The sequence below is a fragment of the Tetrao urogallus genome (genome assembly GCF_951394365.1).
Source record: "Tetrao urogallus genome assembly, chromosome: 24".
Classification (NCBI taxonomy): Eukaryota; Metazoa; Chordata; class Aves; order Galliformes; family Phasianidae; genus Tetrao; species Tetrao urogallus.
Genome location: NC_136837.1, coordinates 1,180,537 through 1,197,362, shown reverse-complemented (window position 1 = coordinate 1,197,362; position 16,826 = coordinate 1,180,537). Strand labels below are relative to the sequence as shown.

The 16,826-nt window shown below is 58.2% G+C and overlaps 1 protein-coding gene across 1 annotated transcript; it reads left to right on the top strand.

Annotated features, from left to right (window-relative positions):
* Positions 1-11,118: 11,118 nt before the first annotated feature.
* On the top strand, positions 11,119-15,582 carry SPDEF (SAM pointed domain containing ETS transcription factor; the record flags this gene model as incomplete). The annotated part of the gene is made up of 7 exons (XM_079546439.1): positions 11,119-11,142; positions 11,296-11,365; positions 13,769-14,104; positions 14,682-14,879; positions 14,953-15,000; positions 15,182-15,322; positions 15,404-15,582. The coding sequence occupies 7 exons, from the start codon at positions 11,119-11,121 to the stop codon at positions 15,580-15,582; spliced, it is 996 nt and encodes a 331-aa protein (XP_079402565.1).
* Between the last annotated feature and the right edge of the window lie 1,244 nt (positions 15,583-16,826).

The following is a 16,826-nucleotide window of genomic DNA, read 5'->3' as shown; positions in this document are numbered from 1 at the left end:
TACCCCACAAGCTTCTTCCCAACCTTTCTGGTGCAGACTCCTTTCAGAGCAGAGCGCAGGCTTGCTGCTGCTTGGTGCGTGGCATTTTCTCGATTTGTTGTGGATGGGGGATCAGTTTGCATTCCAGCTGCCAACCAGAGCATACAGGTGCTTCTTGTGGAGGATGGTGGGTCTTCTCTGGATCCAGCAGAGGAAGAATTGGACCTTTGGGAGCACGTGTGGTTTGGTGAACAGACCTGGGTCTGTGTCAGTGTCGTGACAGTCAGCAGCTTGCTGGAGCTGGTAAGTGGTACAGATTCAGACTGAATGTGCCCGTGGAAGGTAGTGCTGCACTGCCTGGTGCCACTGCGGTGTTTTGTTCTTGTCCTGTACCATCTTTCTGCCCTGATGAAGCTGTATTCTCTTAGCATTCAGTCTGGGGAGTAGTTTGCCTTGCTGCATTGTAGCTTGGGCAAGTGGATTCTGCCTCTGCTCCTTCCTTTCTGAGCAGGTGGTTAATGTGCCAAGCTCTGAAGGCATGAACTTGACCATCACATCTACAACACTGCCACTGCCCTTCTGAAAGCATCTAAAACACTGCAGGCTGCTGTTTGTCCAGATGATGAGGTGTTTCCTTATCTTTATAGCTCCCTTTGTCAGCTGTGTAATGGAAGGAGGCAGGGGAAGGAAATTAGACCTCATACAGCAGCTGGTGCTGCAACCTTTGCCTTGAGTCAGCTGGGAGACCCTCGAGCCTCAGATCCCCCCGCTTCAGCTTTCTGCTCCCAGGCACGTCTGCTCGTCGTGTAGAGAATGGCTGCCGAGCTTGTGTTCCTGTGCTGCTCCTGCTAATGAACCTTCCTTTTCTTGAGAAAAGCTTGCATGATGCACCCCACGTAGCCCTGTGCTTTCCCACTCAGAAGGCATCCTTGTTCGGCACAGATCTGGATTCTCTCCTCAGCGTTTTCAATCCACGGTGTCCTTGCTGCAAGAGTTGTTTGCTCCAGGCTGTGCAGAAAGGCAGGGCCAGAGCTGAGGTGCTGCTGAAACCTGCAGCCCGGTGCTGCTCACCGTGCAGCTGTGCCCTGGGGAGCTGAGCGTCAGCCCTCGTCTGTGGGAACGACCTCTGCAAATGATGGTGCAGAGCTGCAGATGCTTTGGGAGCCAGGGCTGTAACCCTGCTGTGACAGCGGGAGAACATTGGAATTAGAGGTTGCTCTACCCTCTGGGATTTTCCTCTCGTGAGAACTGTTTCTCTGAGGCCAAAGGTGGTTTTGTCTCCTCTGGTTCCTTGAAATGCAGTGATACAGCCAGCCCCCAAATTGCTCGTGCTGTCGGCTTTCCTGATCTTAAATAGAGAGGTCTGAGATATTCAGGTGTTGTGGGGGGATCCGTATTGATTTCTCTAGGGCTGATGCGTTCAAACTTGAACACCAGGCAGGCGAAACCAGCGGCGTTGTTTGTCACCACTGCTGGGCTGTGCTGCAGCTCACAGGAGCCGGCCGAGGCGGGTTGTGCACACAGAGCTTGGGCTGGTGAGAAAGAAACCATTGGGAGGCTGCATCGCCCCAGTGGGGCTGGCACCCAGCGGTACAGAAGGGTGCAGCGGCAGAGGCTGCAGCTCCGGTCTCTGATTGACACCCATCTGTCCTGAGCAGGAGAAACAGATCTTCCTCCCCCGCTGCCCCTCCAAAAAGGAAAAAAGCTGCAATACATCTCCGCTCTCTAAAGTCAGCTCCCTGCGTTGGGCGCCAGCAGCGGGCCGTGCGCCTCCGAGAGCCCAGGAGTCCGAGCACAGCGGAGTTCAGCCCCAAGGCTCAGGCTGTGCTGCGTTGGGCTGCGCTGAGCTGCAGCGTGGGGACGGAGCTGCAGGGCTGGAGAGCAGCCGGAGCTGCAGGGCTGGGGATGCACGCTGTCCCACGTCTGGGTTTCTGTTGTGTGTTTAATTTCTTTCCTTGTGTGAGTGAGTGGTGGTTCTGCAGCCTGTCTATTCTCTCTGGGGGGAGTGCATGTGTAGAACAGGATGGTGTGTTGCCTCATCGAGTCTGGGAGAAGTCCTGCGACAGCACATTGGGGGTAAAAAAATGAAAAATAAAGAGGAAGCTTTTTCCTTGATGTATAAATGAATATTTGTATGATTAAATTAACACAGAAAAAAAAAAAAAAAAAAGTTCTGTGGCCGTTGAGAGTTTTATTGAAGCTGACAAAAAACTCCTGAATCTGTCATCTTACGGCTCCTCCTGTCCCCGGGATTTTGCTAAGGCTCAATTCTCTCTCTGCCTTTCTTCCAACTCGCTTTAAAAAGAAGGAATTCAGTGTGTGCTGAGTTAACCAAACTCCCCAGCCTGGGTAAAGGTGTGATGAGTGGCTGAGGTCCATTTGTGGCGAAAGGTGATGGGGGAGGAGAGCCTGTGAGGGATGTGGGGCTGTGCTGGAGCTCCCGTCCCTGGGGGCTCCCTTTGGGCGGCTCTGGTACGCAGCGCTGGTAGCTGGGGAGGGGGATGCTGGGGGAGAAGCACTAAGGGAGGTGCCTGGTGTCCCCATGGATGAGGATGAGGGCATGCGAAGGTCCTTGGAGGCACTGCGCTGTCACTTGGGCTGGTGGCATTTCCCAAGCCAGGCCTTGCTGCTCAGGGCACCCAGCCGAAACATTTGCCTATATAAACTGTATTCTGGAGCAGCTTAGGTAAAGCTGATCTCTTGCTTACATGTGACTTTGTTACTAATCCTTGCAAGAAACCTCAATATGTGTGTGCTGGGTTTGCTTTTTAACATTTGAATAAGTGCCTGGAGCTTTCATGTGCTGTTTAAGCTTGACTGAAAGCCTCACGGGGAAGAGACATCCTGCTATCTGTGCCTATGGGTGTTTGTTTTGCACCACGAAAAGAATGCACCCCTTGAGCTCTGGGTGCTCCTGGGTGGCTTTAAAACAAGTCTCTGTTTGGATAGGTTGGGATGCCTCCCCTTCTCTCCCCCCACCAAACTTTTCATTGACTGCTTATTTGCTTGAAAGAATCTGTTTGTCTTTAGGGTTGCAACCTGTCAGAAGCTCACCAGAGCAGGACAGTGTGATCACACCTCCCTCCTCATGCTGTCTCCCAGGCAGGCTAGTCCTGGATGCCCAATCCCTGCAGGCATTCAAGGCCAGGCTGGATGTGGCTCTGGGCAGCCTGGGCTGCTGGTTGGGGATCTGCACACAGAGGGGGTTGGAACTGGATGAGCACTGTGCTCCTTTGCAACCTGGACCATTCTGTGATACCTGCTGCCATTGCTATAGTGGAGGTCATCTCACTGCTGGGGCTGCTGCACAAGGAAATCCTGCATCATCCCCGGTCCTTCATGCACATGTGGCTCTGCTGGTATTTTTGCCCCCCAGGCAGGGCTCCTTCTTACACTTTCCATGTGTGGAAACAGCTTTTGGTGGAGGATTTCTTTGGAAGCTTGCTGTAAGCTGTAATTTGTGTGCTCAGCCCATGCATTAATGGGAAATGGCCAGCTAGACAGAAATGATTTAAGGGAACTTAATCTGAAATGGATCCCATTCACAGAACAGCTGAGTAAAAGCATGCACTGGAAACCAAGTGCAGCAGCAAATGGCACACACAGGTAAGCAGCAGCATTGCTTGCTCCACCAAATATTATGGGATCAGGGCTGGCTTAAGAGCTTGGTGTGTTCCCTTGTTTTGTTTACATCTTCATCTGCAGTAGTGAAATCTCCACGATTCCTGGCCTGGACTTGGAGTAGGTGCCAGCAGAGGGAGCTGAGTGTGTTCCTCATCTGCATTCCTTCCGCGGTGGGATGCTGCTCTCCCAGCCCTTGGGATTTGCTGATGATGGTGCTGGGTCCCCAGATGCTTCTGGAGCAGATGCCAGCCCTGCTCCTGGGCTGGGAAGGTGGTCACACGTTTCTGGGTGTGCTCTGTCCTGCTCCCACCACGCCATGGAGTGGCATGGTGTCACCCAGCCTGCTGCTGCCCTCATGGAGGTGACCTGCTGGGGAGGAAGCTGAGCAGAGCTGGGATGTCTGAAGGGCAGAGATGTCCATCAGTGGGGATGTAGACCCCAAACACCCACATCTGTGTGCTGCTGGAGCCCCAGAGCAGGAGGTGGAGCTGTGCTGGGGCAGGAGGACAGAAGACCCGGCCCTGGGGACGTGGAGTTGTCCCCAGCCTGGCAGAACAAGGGAGCACGACCCAAGCTGTGCACTGCTGGCTGGGACTTGAAGAGCTCCACGCAGGGGGAGCGAAGGAGAACCTTCCTGTTATCTAATCTGCCCCATTTTCCCTCCTCGTTGTTTACTGTGCTGGAGTTTCCTCAATTAATTCTGACAGCTGCAGGTTGGGCTGTAATGTCAAGCCCGTGGTGGCAAAGCCCAGAAGCCTGGAGAGGCATCAGATGTGACCCTGGGGGTGACCCTGTCTGACTCTGAGGACACGATGTGTTCTCCCTGACCTCCCCGTGATGTACAGTGAGGATGTGTTGTCCCCGAGCCTGGCTGCCCAGAGGGACGTGGTGGCGCCTCCAGCGTCCCCAAATCTCCTGCTCATAGCCGTCCACTTCCATGGTGCACCACGCCATGGGTCAGGGTGGACAGAGAAGGGTGGCATCTCCCATTGGAAATCCCACTTTGTCATCTCAAGGCGAGGAGGTGATGGGGAGCTTGGTGTCCCACCAAACATGGGGTGGCTGCAGTAGGAAGAGACCTCTGTTCCATCTGCTCCAACGGGGACATGGCAGCAGCTGGGGAGCTTTCAAAGGCCTCCAGGAGGAATCCCCCCACTTTGGAACCTCCATCCCAGGCTGAGTCGGCACAGGGGCTGCTCTGTTCTGCAGTGCCTGCAGGCAATACGGGGTGTGGGACGCAGGTGCCTTGAGAAGCAGGTTTGTCTGAATTTTAAAGGGATCTGCATACGTAGCGATAAGGAAGCCATTATTTAAAGAGCAAACAAATGGAAACTGCTAGAGGTACTTTTTCCTTTTTTTTCTTTTTGCGGGCCAAGGGTGCGGTGCTGATGCCATCAGTGGGCAGGAGTGGGTCCCACAGTGCTGTGGGGCTGGTGGCAGCTGTGCCAGTGGGGCTGGGATACCTATGGTCCTCAGGGTCGGTCTGGGATCCACCGCAGGGTGAGCAGCGCCAGGTTGCTCCATGTCTGAGCTGAAGATGAACCTTGAGATGACAAAGTTTTGAGTCATCCCGCCAGGAAAAGGGTTTCTGACCCATCTGGAAATGCCAGTCTTGGTGAGCGCCTTCATGGCAGGCTGCTGGTGTCACGGCTGTGTCATGGGACAGCTGCTAATCCCAGCTTGTGTCTGTGCCCAACGGCTTTGTGTTGGCCGAAGGGAGGTGGGGACCTGGTGTTGCTGCCACAGGACTTTCACCAGACGAACTCTAAACCTCACAATATTGTCACCCGAACGGTTGGGGTCCCACTGGTGGCTCCTGTTCCCCTTGCAGGGTGTTGTGGGTGTCCGTGGGGACTGGCACATCCCTGGGTGGGATCCTGCCCTGCTTGCCTCAGGCAGTGCTGGTGCCCTCCTTCCTTTTGGGGCTGTGGGTGTCACGGTGAGGGCTTTGTTTCAAAAGGGCAGCTGATTCCCATCCTTCCCCCCCATGGCTTTTTTCATCAGCTTTTGGTTGAGGATTAGGCCCGTGTTGACAGAACAAACACTTTGCTGCCCTCAAATCCACAGCTGAGAATAGAAGCCATGTTCTTGCTGCATTGGGGCCCAAGCCAGCACTGGGATGGGGAGAATTGGGTTTGGGGTGAGGGTGCCCCATTTGGGGTCATGTTTGGGGCTGAGGTTGGAGCCTGGCTTCTGCAAGAGAACAGAGGGCATTAATTGCTGTCTGCTTTAGTATTCTATCCTGTGAGACCACGATGGAATGGTGCTCATTTCCCATAGGATGTCACTGATGGTTTTTTTCTTTCCCCCTAGCCAGGCTATGGGGGGGCTTCTCGTGGTGCTGAAGCTCCATGGGGGGAGGTCTGGATCGGAGGGCAGCTTGTGTGTGCTGGGGAGCAGCAACTACCTGCAGAGCTGGGAGAGGGTGCTGGGCCTCCTCGTTCCTTGTTTGGAGTCCTGCCACCCTGGGTCTCCACTGAGCCCCCCAGGTGTAGGTGCTGCTGGGCAGGATGGGGGCTGCAGTGTCAGACCTGGGTGATGCTTATCAGAACAACACATCTCCTTAGGAACTGGGTGACTCAGGGCTGAGTCACAGCTCCCTGTGCATTGCTCATCCCCAGCTGCTCTGCGCTGAGCCCTGTGTGGTTGTCCCCATGACCCCTCCATAGTGTGCGATGCTCAGTGCTGGAGAGCAATGCCTTTGCCCTGGAGCTGCAGTGCACAGAGTGGCCTCATCCCCCACGGGCAGAGTGATCTGAGCTCTGTATGGAGCTCAGAATGGGGGTTTGCCCCCCTCCCTGGGAGCTCCAGCCCTTGCAGGGCAGTTTTGGGATTTTCTGGTCTCAAAGAGCTGTGGCTCCTGTGAGCCTGGGGAGAGGTGGCTGAGCACCATTCACCTCCTGCCACCCCTTCCCACCCAGCCCTGCCAGCTCTCACTTCCAGCCAATGCTGCGGCTTTTGAGGCTGATTTTTATGGATTCCCACCTGGGACAGAACCTTCTGCTGGCTCTCCTGAGGACAGCACAGGACTGTGGGGAGCTGTGCCCAAGAGCCTCTCCTGCTGCGGGGCACTGTGTGCTGCCCTGGGCTCCCAGGGCATCAGAGCGGCTCACGGGTTCTCCCTGACCCCATGGCTCCCACGCTCTGGGGCCGTTATGCCCGAGAATCATTTGCACGTGGGGGGAAGAAAAAAAAGCAACGGAGGAGAAGAATGAATTTGCATTTCTTCATGGCAGCTGCTGTGGGAAACAAAGCTGCCGAAGGCTGTGCAAGAAGGCATCGTGTCTGCTGGCACAGGGCCCTGCCTGTCTCACCTGGCTGCGTGCGTAGGGCTGGGAACTGCTGCATGTGGCGTGGTGAGGTGTGCTGGCCCCATTGCTCCACCCTATTGGTGGGCTGAATGGTGAGGAAGTGGGGATGCAATATAGAGCCATGGGGTGGTTGGGTGGGAAGGGACCTGAGGGATCATAGAGCCATGAGATGGTGGGGTTGGAAGGGACCTGAAGGATCATAGAGCCATGGGGTGGTTGGGTTGGGCGGTCCTTAAAGGTCATAGAGCGATGAGATGGTGGGGTTGGAAGAGACCTTGAAGACCAGAGAACTATGGGATGGTTGGGTTGATGAGACCTTAAAAGTCATGGAGCCATGGGATAGTTGGGTTGAAAGGGGCCTTAAAATCATCGAACTCTACCCTCCCTGCTGTGAGCAACAACCAAGGTTGGGTTGTTTGAGGTTTGCATGCAGCTGGTGCAGCAGGCAGCCCAGCCCCAGAGCTGTCCGTGTTCGATGGTTCCCCTGCTTTGCACCCAACGCCATTCAAGGCTCAGCCATGGCCTGTCCTCACCCCACCTCTGCCCGCGTTTGCTCTGCGCTGAGCCGGGCGCACCCTCAGCTCCTCCTGAGCTCCTCTCTTCCTGGCACCGCTGGGCGACCTGCGACCACTTCCAGGCTTTTAATCCCGGGAGACAAAAGCCGGAATTTAATGCAACCCGGGGATGAAAGGAGCGGGGCATTAAGCAGGGAACAGCAAACACGGCAGGTGGATCCCGGTGCTCCCGACTGCCAGCCCTGCGACCTCCCCGCCTGCGTCAGCGGCACCGCGGCCGAGGAGCCGAGGTCGGGAGCCCCGGGTTGTTTTATCAGGGTGGGCCCCGCGCCTCGCCGGCAGCAATAACCGCGGCTGTTTGCGCTGAGCAGACGCACGTCGCCCCGTAAACGGGGTTTATGGCAGCAGCTGGAAGATGGGAGGCGCGGGGCGCGTGGCCGGGGGCAATAAAGGGGAGCGGCCCCGCCTGGCACCGCGCTGCTGGCTTTTGGGAAGAGGGATGGGGGTGAGGAGGTGTTAAGGAGATGCTCTGCGGTAGGTCTGCACGTGGGGTCGTGGCGCGTTGCTGCCTGCCCCGGGCTGCTCCTCGCGTGCTTTGGTAATGTGGCTCCTGGAGGCTTCCAACAGAGCCCCGACCCCAAAGACTTCCCCTCCAAGAGCTGCAGTCCCAGCTCCATCCCTGCGCTGCTGGGAGGGCCGTGTCCCCACTGCCATCTCTGCACTGCGCTCCCTCCTGCAGCACAGGGACAGTGGGATGGGAATGGGGCACGATCCCCATCTCCACTGGGGTGGCTCTTTCTGGGACGGCTGCCCTGACCTCCGTGCGTCCGTCCTCCAAACGCGATAAACCCTGGGCGCAGGCTGGGGTGGAAGCGAACCACAGGAAGCAAACATCCAGGGAAGAGCAATTAAGATTAGGAGCAGCCGCCTCCTGCGCGGCGCTGGGATCCCTGTGGGAGGAACCCCATCTCCCCACGCCGTGCTGGGCTGGGCTCACCGCTGTTCTCCAACGCAGCAGAAGAACCGCGCTCTGCAGAGCACCAGGAACTGCTGCTCGGCTCTGGTGCCGGCCCAGCTCGGTGCCCTCTGCGGTTTCGCAGTGACATCAAGTCCTGTCAATGGTTTTATTATATCTCTCCATTCTAGAGCTGCTGATGTGTTGTTCTTGCCGTGCAGCCAGCGATTGCTGCAGGCGCAGAGATTCCTCCGCGCTGATTCATGGAGTGCTGCTCCATCGCACCGGAGCCGCAGCCCACCGCCTGGCAGCGAGGATGAGGAAAAACCCTCCAGAGCTGCGCAGGCAGAGCAGAAAAGCCAGACTTCATTTCCCCTCTTTTGTTGTTCCCAAGGTGTTGCAACCTATTCTTTTCCTCTTTTGCATATTGTAACCAGAGCTGCTCGCAACCAGCTGGGATTGCACAACTCTGGGGTGACGCAGGTGGCCGCAGCCCTGGGCTCCCATGAGGGGCAGCTCCACTGCTGGCCCCATCTGTGGGGACCCATCACCCCAAACCCTTTGGAGCACTGCTATGGATCTGGGGAAGTGGTGAACGCTGGGCGCTGTTGGTCCTGCAGCAGACGTCAAATGGGCTTTGTCAGCCCTGGATTTCTCACCTCTTCTCCCCATTTTTGGGGCTGTTTCTCCATTTTCAAGCCCTGCGAGGTGCTGCTCACCTCCCCCTGAGCAAAGCCAACGCTCAGCAAGGCAGAGAAATGCTTTTCCCTTTAATCTCTCACTTATCGAAATGTCCGGTGCTGCTGATAGGAGGAGCTGGGAGAGTTTTCCCAGCTCCAGTGGAGAGCAGGACAGGGGGAGGGAGCACCAAGGGGACCCGGCTTTGGGATGCTCCTACAGAGCCGAGCCTCTTCTGCCCTATGCCTTCCCATTGCATCCTCCTCTAGTTTGCTCCTGGCCTTGCTAATGAATGATAACTCAACCTAACGAGCAAGGGAGGCCCCTGGCCAACATCCCAGCGAGGAGGGCAGGAGTGCTGTGCACAACTTGTGCCTGCAAGCATCCCCTGCACTCGTAGCTGTATGGAGATGTGGTGGAAGGCAGACGTTTGCAGTGTGGGGCTGTGCACTGAACAGGGGGTGTGAAAGGCAGGGGTGGCCACAGTGCTTTCCCAGCATGTGCATGGGCGTGTGGCTCACCTGGAGGTTCTGCTCTGTATCTTAACTCCCCATGGCTGACACACCTATGTTTCCACGCACGAGCGTTGATAAAGCTCCCAGTGCTTGGATGGCTGTGGGGCTGAGTGCTGGGTCCTGGTTGGGAACTCTGGAGCCCATTTGGGGACATGCAGTGCTGCGTATTTTGTGGGCACAGCCCCTGGCAGCTCGGCCCGCTGCAGCTGTGTGGCACTTGGAGGGATGCTCCGCACTGAGTGCAGTGCTGTGCACTGATGGGAGCAGGGAGAAGATGCTCAGAGCGGTGCAGGGGGGTCCTGGAGCTGCAGTGAGCTGGGGGCACTGAGAGGACCCCTCTCCCCACACTGCCTGTGCCACGTCCCCACCTCACCACAACGCCCCCCATCCTTCCCACCGCCATCTCTCCCTGCCACGTGTTCCCAACCCAGCTGTTTCTCCCAAAACAGAGGAGGAAGGCTCACCTCAGGTGGCAGCAGCCCTAATCTGGGGGCAGTGTTTTCCATAGGATAAGATAACATTAAGGCTCTGACCGCCTTTCCATGGGATTTTATTTCCCTCTCTCCTCCCGGAGCACACCTGTGCTTATCGGTGAGCAGGAGGGGTGCGGAGTCCCTGTGTGCCATGGGACGCACGGGGGGGGGAGCGGGGGGTGACAGTAAAATCATGAGGGTTTGGGGCACGGCGTCGGGTTTGGTGCATGGGGGTTTGGTTTCGCACATGCAGGAGAACTGCCTGAGCTGTGCTGCGTTCTTTACGTGTTCGAAGTGACCGTAAATTCCAGCTCGGGGTCTGTCTCGCTCAGAACAGCTTTTTCCTGCTTTTGCCGGTGCGGACAACCCAGACCCAGAGCACTGCATGTTCCCACTCTGCTCCACACGGCAGCAATGTGGGGAGGAGAAGGGGCCACGTCCCTGTGCTGATCCCTGACAATTTTGGGGTGGAAGTTGGAGCAGCGGGTCCTGATTTGTCCCTGGGGGCTCAGAGCATCCCTGCTCCCCCTGAAATGCCACGGGATGCTGCGTGCCACCGTAGCGCACCCAATGGCTCTCTGTGCTCCAGAAGAGCCTTCTGCTCTCACCTTGCACATCTGTGCAACCAGGGTGGGTGTTTGGGTGGAAAGGGGTAAACTGGGGTTTGTCCCACTCCCCTATGGGGTCCCACATGGGGCTGAGCCTGGCACCAAGCTGCACCCCTCAAGGGTTAACCCCACTCGGGCTGTTCAAACACCTCCAGCTGAGGTAAGCACGCAGCCTGTTTGTTCAGGTAAATAAGGAAGGAATTGGATATAATGGGCCAAGGAGGCATTTGCTGAGCGCGTCCCCATCGCACACCTCCGTCCCTCAGCCACCTCTCCCTGTGCCCCATCCGTGCCCCCACCCCATACGGTGCCCACTGGCAGCCCATGCTTCGGAGCCCGTGAGCCGGGTGGGTGCTGTGGGGCACCGTCCCCATTGGGGCACTGCGCTTGGGGCCATGCCCACCCCAGGCACTGAGCCGAGCGGTGCGGGGTCAGCTCTTCCCACCCACTGCTGGGACCGATGCTGCTGCTGAGCCCCTTGAAGGTAAGAGCCATACAGCCGTCCCTGTGGACCCTCCTGCCATCCCCTGTAGGTTGGTGCCGGTTGGGGTGGGTGTGGGGTTGTCTGCTGTGGTCATTTCATCCCGTTGCTCTCAGGTCAGCTGGGGGCACAACCATCCCCTGCTGTGAGTTCCAGGTGCTCTTCGGGGGGTTATCACCCAAAATCAAGCGTGGTTTGCAAGACCCCAACCTGCTCTATGGAGATGGTGTGATTTGGGTTCACCATGAGAGCGCAGAGCGGTTGGGTCCCATAATGAAGATGCTGTGTCCTTGGGGGCAGCTGGGTACCCTGTTACCAGAGCAGCGCCTTCTTAGGGCCGCTACGTTTCTCTGGATTTCTGCTGTGTTTTTTCCCTGAGTGCTCGAGGCACGTTGGCTCCAGGTTGGATTTTTATGGTTCTGCTCGGTTAGTGAAACACAAACACCGCTCGGCTGCCAAATCCCCCACAATACGGCCGTTCTCGCGGGCAGGGATCTGCCTGCTATAAATAGGGGCTCCCTGGCCCTGCATGGGGAACACCAAGCTCTGCTGCTCACCTGGGGGACGCCGAGCGCTGAGGCTTTGCTCAGGACACCATTGGGTTGTGCCCGTCCCCACCCCACTGCTGTTAACGCATGGCTGGGGCAGCCTGACCTGGGGTTTGGGACACACAGCCCAGCTGTCAGCCCCCATGCAGGTAATGGGGGGGTTTAGGGAGGGTGACAAAAGGCTGGGGGCAGCTTTGGGACCTGGGTGGGCTGCATCCCTCCTGTGCACTGGGTTTGTCCCATTGTGGGGCTGCAACCCCGTAGTGGGACCCCTGGCATTTCTGTATCTGCCCCACGTCCCCAGCTATGGGGTGGGTCTTAGGGCATTGTCGTGTGAGGTTTGGGGGCTCTCACGTTGTGTGCTGTCTGCTGCTGGAAGAAACTGGGGACAAACCCCCCAAATCCCTGATAGCAACAGGTTTGGGGGCAGAAAGGACTTTGCTGGGTCTCCATCCTCTTCGAGCTGTCGCTATGGGATTGGAGGGAAAAAGGGTGTCCTGCTGGCAGTAGGGATGTGTGGGGTGGATCTGGATCACAGCATGGCCCCATCGCAGTGCTGGGGTCGGGGGGAGAGGGGGGCACACAGCCCGGCCCCACTCCCCTCACTGCCTGGGGAGGGGGGGGGGGGTGGTTGGGAAGCACCTGTGGATTCAGGACCGTCCGGGTGCCCCATGCCTGGCACAACCTGTTCCACAGCGGCTTAGGAGTAATTAACGGCCCCATTGTTCGAGGGTCGGAGGGGGGGGGGGAGGGATTTTTTATTTATGTTTAATTTCCCTTGTTTGAAAGGCCGATCCCTGCGGAGGTGTCACTGCGCACAGCCGGGCGGTGCTTGCCAGCATTGCTCCGGGGCATTTCGGTGTCCCCATCGCTCACAGCTCCGTTCCCCAGATAGGGCTGAGACCGGCACGGCTGGGCCGTACCTCATGGTGATGCACCTCCAGTTTTCTAGGGAAAAGCAACAAGGGAGAGGGAAGGGGGAAAAAAGGCACCCGAAGCTGCGAGCAAACAGTTCCCACCCAGGGAAGGCAAACAGCGGCCCCCGCCCTGCGAGTACAACGTGGTGCTTGGGTGGTTGCACTGGGGCCATGTTCCCAAACGTCCCAATTCCTCCCTGTGCCCATCTGGAGGGCTGGCAGAGGAGGGGGAGGGCAAAGCTTTGGGGATCCCTCCTGTTGTGCTGCTGGAGCCGTGCAGCTGTCACCGCGTCCCTTTGTGCTGCAGCAGCGTGGGGCTGCATGGAAGGCGGATCTGCTAAAGCTCTTCTTTTCATCCACAGCAGATAAAGGGGAGGCTTGGGAGCGGGTGCCATCGCTCAGGGAAACTGCTGGGAGAGGGGGGAGGCAGCCCCTTTCTCCTTCTCCTCCTCATCATCGCTGCTTTCACTCAGTGCTGCGGTGCCAGGTCCCACGCAACCGTGGGGCTGTGCCACCCCTGACAGCAGGACGTGGCTGGTGCTCGTGGTTGGTGCTCAGTAGGGCTCTTCCTGATGCTGTGTGAGCACCGTGCTGGGAGCAAATCTACTCCCAGGCTGAGCGGTGCTGTGCAGCTCAGTGCTGCCCCTTCCCTTCGTCCCCATCCCCTCACAGAGCACCGGTCCCTGGATCCCTCTCCTGGAGCTCTCAGTGGATGGAGCCATTCTGTGGGGTTGCTGCATGAGGCTCATCCTCCCGAGCCCTCAGTGGATGGGGACAGACAGATGGGAGCAGCTTTTATTGCAATGGAGTGAAGGGAAAGTTGTGTTCCAGGGGTGGCCAAAGCCATTTGGCCCAGGGGAGCCATCCCTGCTGCCCCCGCTGCTGGGATGCACTCAGCTGATGCTCTCCATGCACATCTCAGGGTTTAGGCATCCCACGTCCCACATGCAGGGGCTCTGGGGGCTCAGCCTCACCCAGGACTCCCCAGTGCCCCATAACCAGACTCCATCTCCCACCCCAAAACCGGGACCATCCGCATCACAACCCTAAGCCAACATTCCTCCGAAGGCTCCCCGGGCTCCGTGCTTCTCTTTGTAGGATTTTCCCCCTCTAACAGGCTTAGCACTGCTTTGTGCCTGAGCCTCTCCTCCCCCCCCATCCCAGGTCTGAGCACTGGAAGCATGGGCAGCCCCAGCCCCCCCAGCACCCCTTTCTGCCTGCACTACTTCGACATGCTCTACTCGGAGGACGTCGCGTGGGCTGCCAAAGGGATGGGGGAGACCTCCCAGAGCGGCGTCCCAGGGGGGCGAGGGGAGGTGAAGAAGGAGCCGGAGCAGTGCCCCATCATCGACAGCCAAGGTTTGGGGCTGGGGGGCGATGGGGAGCTGCAGGGGGGGCTGCCCTTGGAGGAGCACTCGCTGGAGCAGATGCAGAGCATGGTGGTGGGCGAAGTGCTGAAGGACATCGAGACGGCGTGCAAGCTGCTCAACATTGCTGCAGGTGGGTGCATGCAGATCTCCTCTCCCCCCCAAAAAAGAAACCTATAAAATGCCCCCAAACCCAGATGATCACCCCAGACCCCCGAAAATGGCCCCAAAGCCTTTAAAATGTTCCCAAAAAAACCTGCAGAACTGCCCCAAAGTCCCCATGTGCTCTGATACCCCCAAAAGACCCAGAATGCCCCCAACCCCCTTTAACGCCACCAGAAGATCCAAACACACTCTGAGATACCCAAACTGCCCTATGCAGCCCTCCCCCTCCCCTTCCTCCCCCCCCAGATACCCCCAGATCCCAAAATCTGCCAGGACACTCCAAGTGCCCCAAAACATTTGGATGTGCCCTGAAACAGAATGTCCTAAATGCTCCGAAACCATTCTGATACCCTAAGGCTGCCCCAAAAGTGCCCAACCTACCCCCAAACCTCCTGCAAGGCTCCTTAAATGCCCCCCAAAACCCCCTCAAAATGAGGAGAAAAGGACTCGCTCATCCTCCCCAGTCTTGGCCCCACAGGGGTGGACGACCTCAGGGTACCCCCAGCCCTATGGGGTGACGCTGCTCTCACTGCCCCCAACCCCAGACCCCGCAGACTGGAGCCCTGGCAACGTGCAGAAGTGGATCCTATGGACGGAGCATCAGTACCGACTGCCGCAGCTCGGGAAGTCCTTCCAGGAGCTGTCAGGGAAGGAGCTGTGCGCCATGTCGGAGGAGCAGTTCTGCCAACGCTCGCCCGTCTGCGGCGATGTCCTGCATGCACACCTGGACATCTGGAAGTCGGGTACGTGCGGGGCCGGGGGGAGCGCGGAGCTGCAGGTTGGGCTCCCTCTGACCGCCCGCTCCCCAATTTCCAGCTGCGTGGATGAAGGAAAAAGCTGCCCCGGGGGATGTGAGATACTGCGGTGAGTTCTGCGTGGCTTTGCTGGGGTTCTGACCCTCGTTTCAGCCCCAGATGCAAGCACAGGGTATGGGGGGGCTTCATGCATCCCTATGGGGCAGCTGAGGGTTGGACTCCGCTGTTCTCCCTGCTGCCTCCTGCCCCAACCCCAGGGCTCATCAACCACCCCACACCTCCCTGTGCAGGGGGTGACAGCGGATGGGCGGACGGCGAGGTGGACTCATCCTGTGCCGGGCAGCCCATCCACCTCTGGCAGTTCCTGAAGGAGCTGCTGCTGAAACCCCACAACTACGGACGCTTCATCCGTTGGCTCAACAAGGAGAAAGGTGGGCGGGCACTCCTGGGGTCAGGGGAAGGGTCCGTAGGGGGGTCACCCCAAACTTCCCATCCCCGCTCCCCCCACGTAGGGATCTTCAAGATCGAGGACTCGGCGCAGGTGGCGCGACTGTGGGGCATCCGGAAGAACCGCCCAGCCATGAACTACGACAAACTGAGCCGCTCCATCCGGCAGTACTACAAGAAGGGCATCATCCGCAAACCCGACATCTCGCAGCGCCTCGTCTACCAGTTTGTGCACCCGCTCTGAGGGACTGAGCCTCGGGGGCGTGGGGGACTCTCACTGCCCTCCACGACCTCATCATCGTCTTCCAGCGCTTTAGGACTGTGGTTGGGGTCATCCCTGTGGACCGTAGGGGCCCTTCTGTCCCCAGAGCCCGTACTTGGAGTGGGGATGAGCTCAGAGAGCATGGCTTTGTGCCCAGCTCCAGGGCCAGGACAATGCATGGTGTGGATTTAGGGGCTGGAGGCTGCAAAGAGGGACACGGAAATGACAGACAATGTGTTGAGGAGCTGAGGGGGGGCTGCCTGCAGTCTTGGGATCGATGGTGAGAGCGTGCTCGGGGTCACCGGGGCTGCAGCTGGGGACCTGCTGTCCCCATACACTGCCCTCCCTTCTCTACAGCCCTGGGCATCACCAGGACATGGCCCCCCATAGGAGACCCCAATAACTCTATGGCATCACCTGCCCCAGCACACGGAGCACCCTGCCCTTGTGCCACCACTGGGCTGGGATTTGGGGTCGTTCCCCCTTCTTGCCAGCAAACCCTTGAGCTGCAACAGAGCTGCCCCGGATGAACCCCCAGAACAGCTCTTGGATGTCGGGGATGGAGCCATCCAAATATGGGGTGCAGTGGTGGGACCCCACTCCATCCCTTCCTCCTGGGCACGGGATGGGGATGGAGAACAAAGCTGGGCTCAAGGCACAAACGAGGACAATGGCCCTGGCTATGGGTCAGGCACTGCAGGGCCAGGCGTGTTGGCTTCACCCTGTGGGGTGAGCATAAGGGAGGGGGAGGTGGGAGGGAGCTGGGCCACCCACCCCCATCTGCTATGGGTTCGCACCACACAGAGACACGAGGCCCCGGGACAGATGCATCCCCCATCCCTCTGCAAATATGGGGGGTCCCACCTCAAATCCCACCTCATGGCTGAGGATGTGCGCTGTGCACAGGGAGGGACTGCACAACGTGGGTTCAGCTCCCTCAGCAGCCCCCATTGAGCCGCACCCCCAGCCCTGGGCATGGAGACCCCCAGAATCCCCCAGCCCTCATCCTCAGCACGGTGCTCTCTGCTGGGTTTGGGATTCCCCTTCGCCTGTCCTGTTCCTTAGAGAAAGAGACACAGCTCTGCCATTCCCCTCCGGACACAGAACTGGGGGATGGTGGGAACTGCACATTTCACAAAGCTCTGGGCCACCCGGCGATGTCCACCTTGTATATTACAGTCGTTGTTTGTTTGATTTTCTTCATGGTTTTGCCTGGCGGTGAGTTG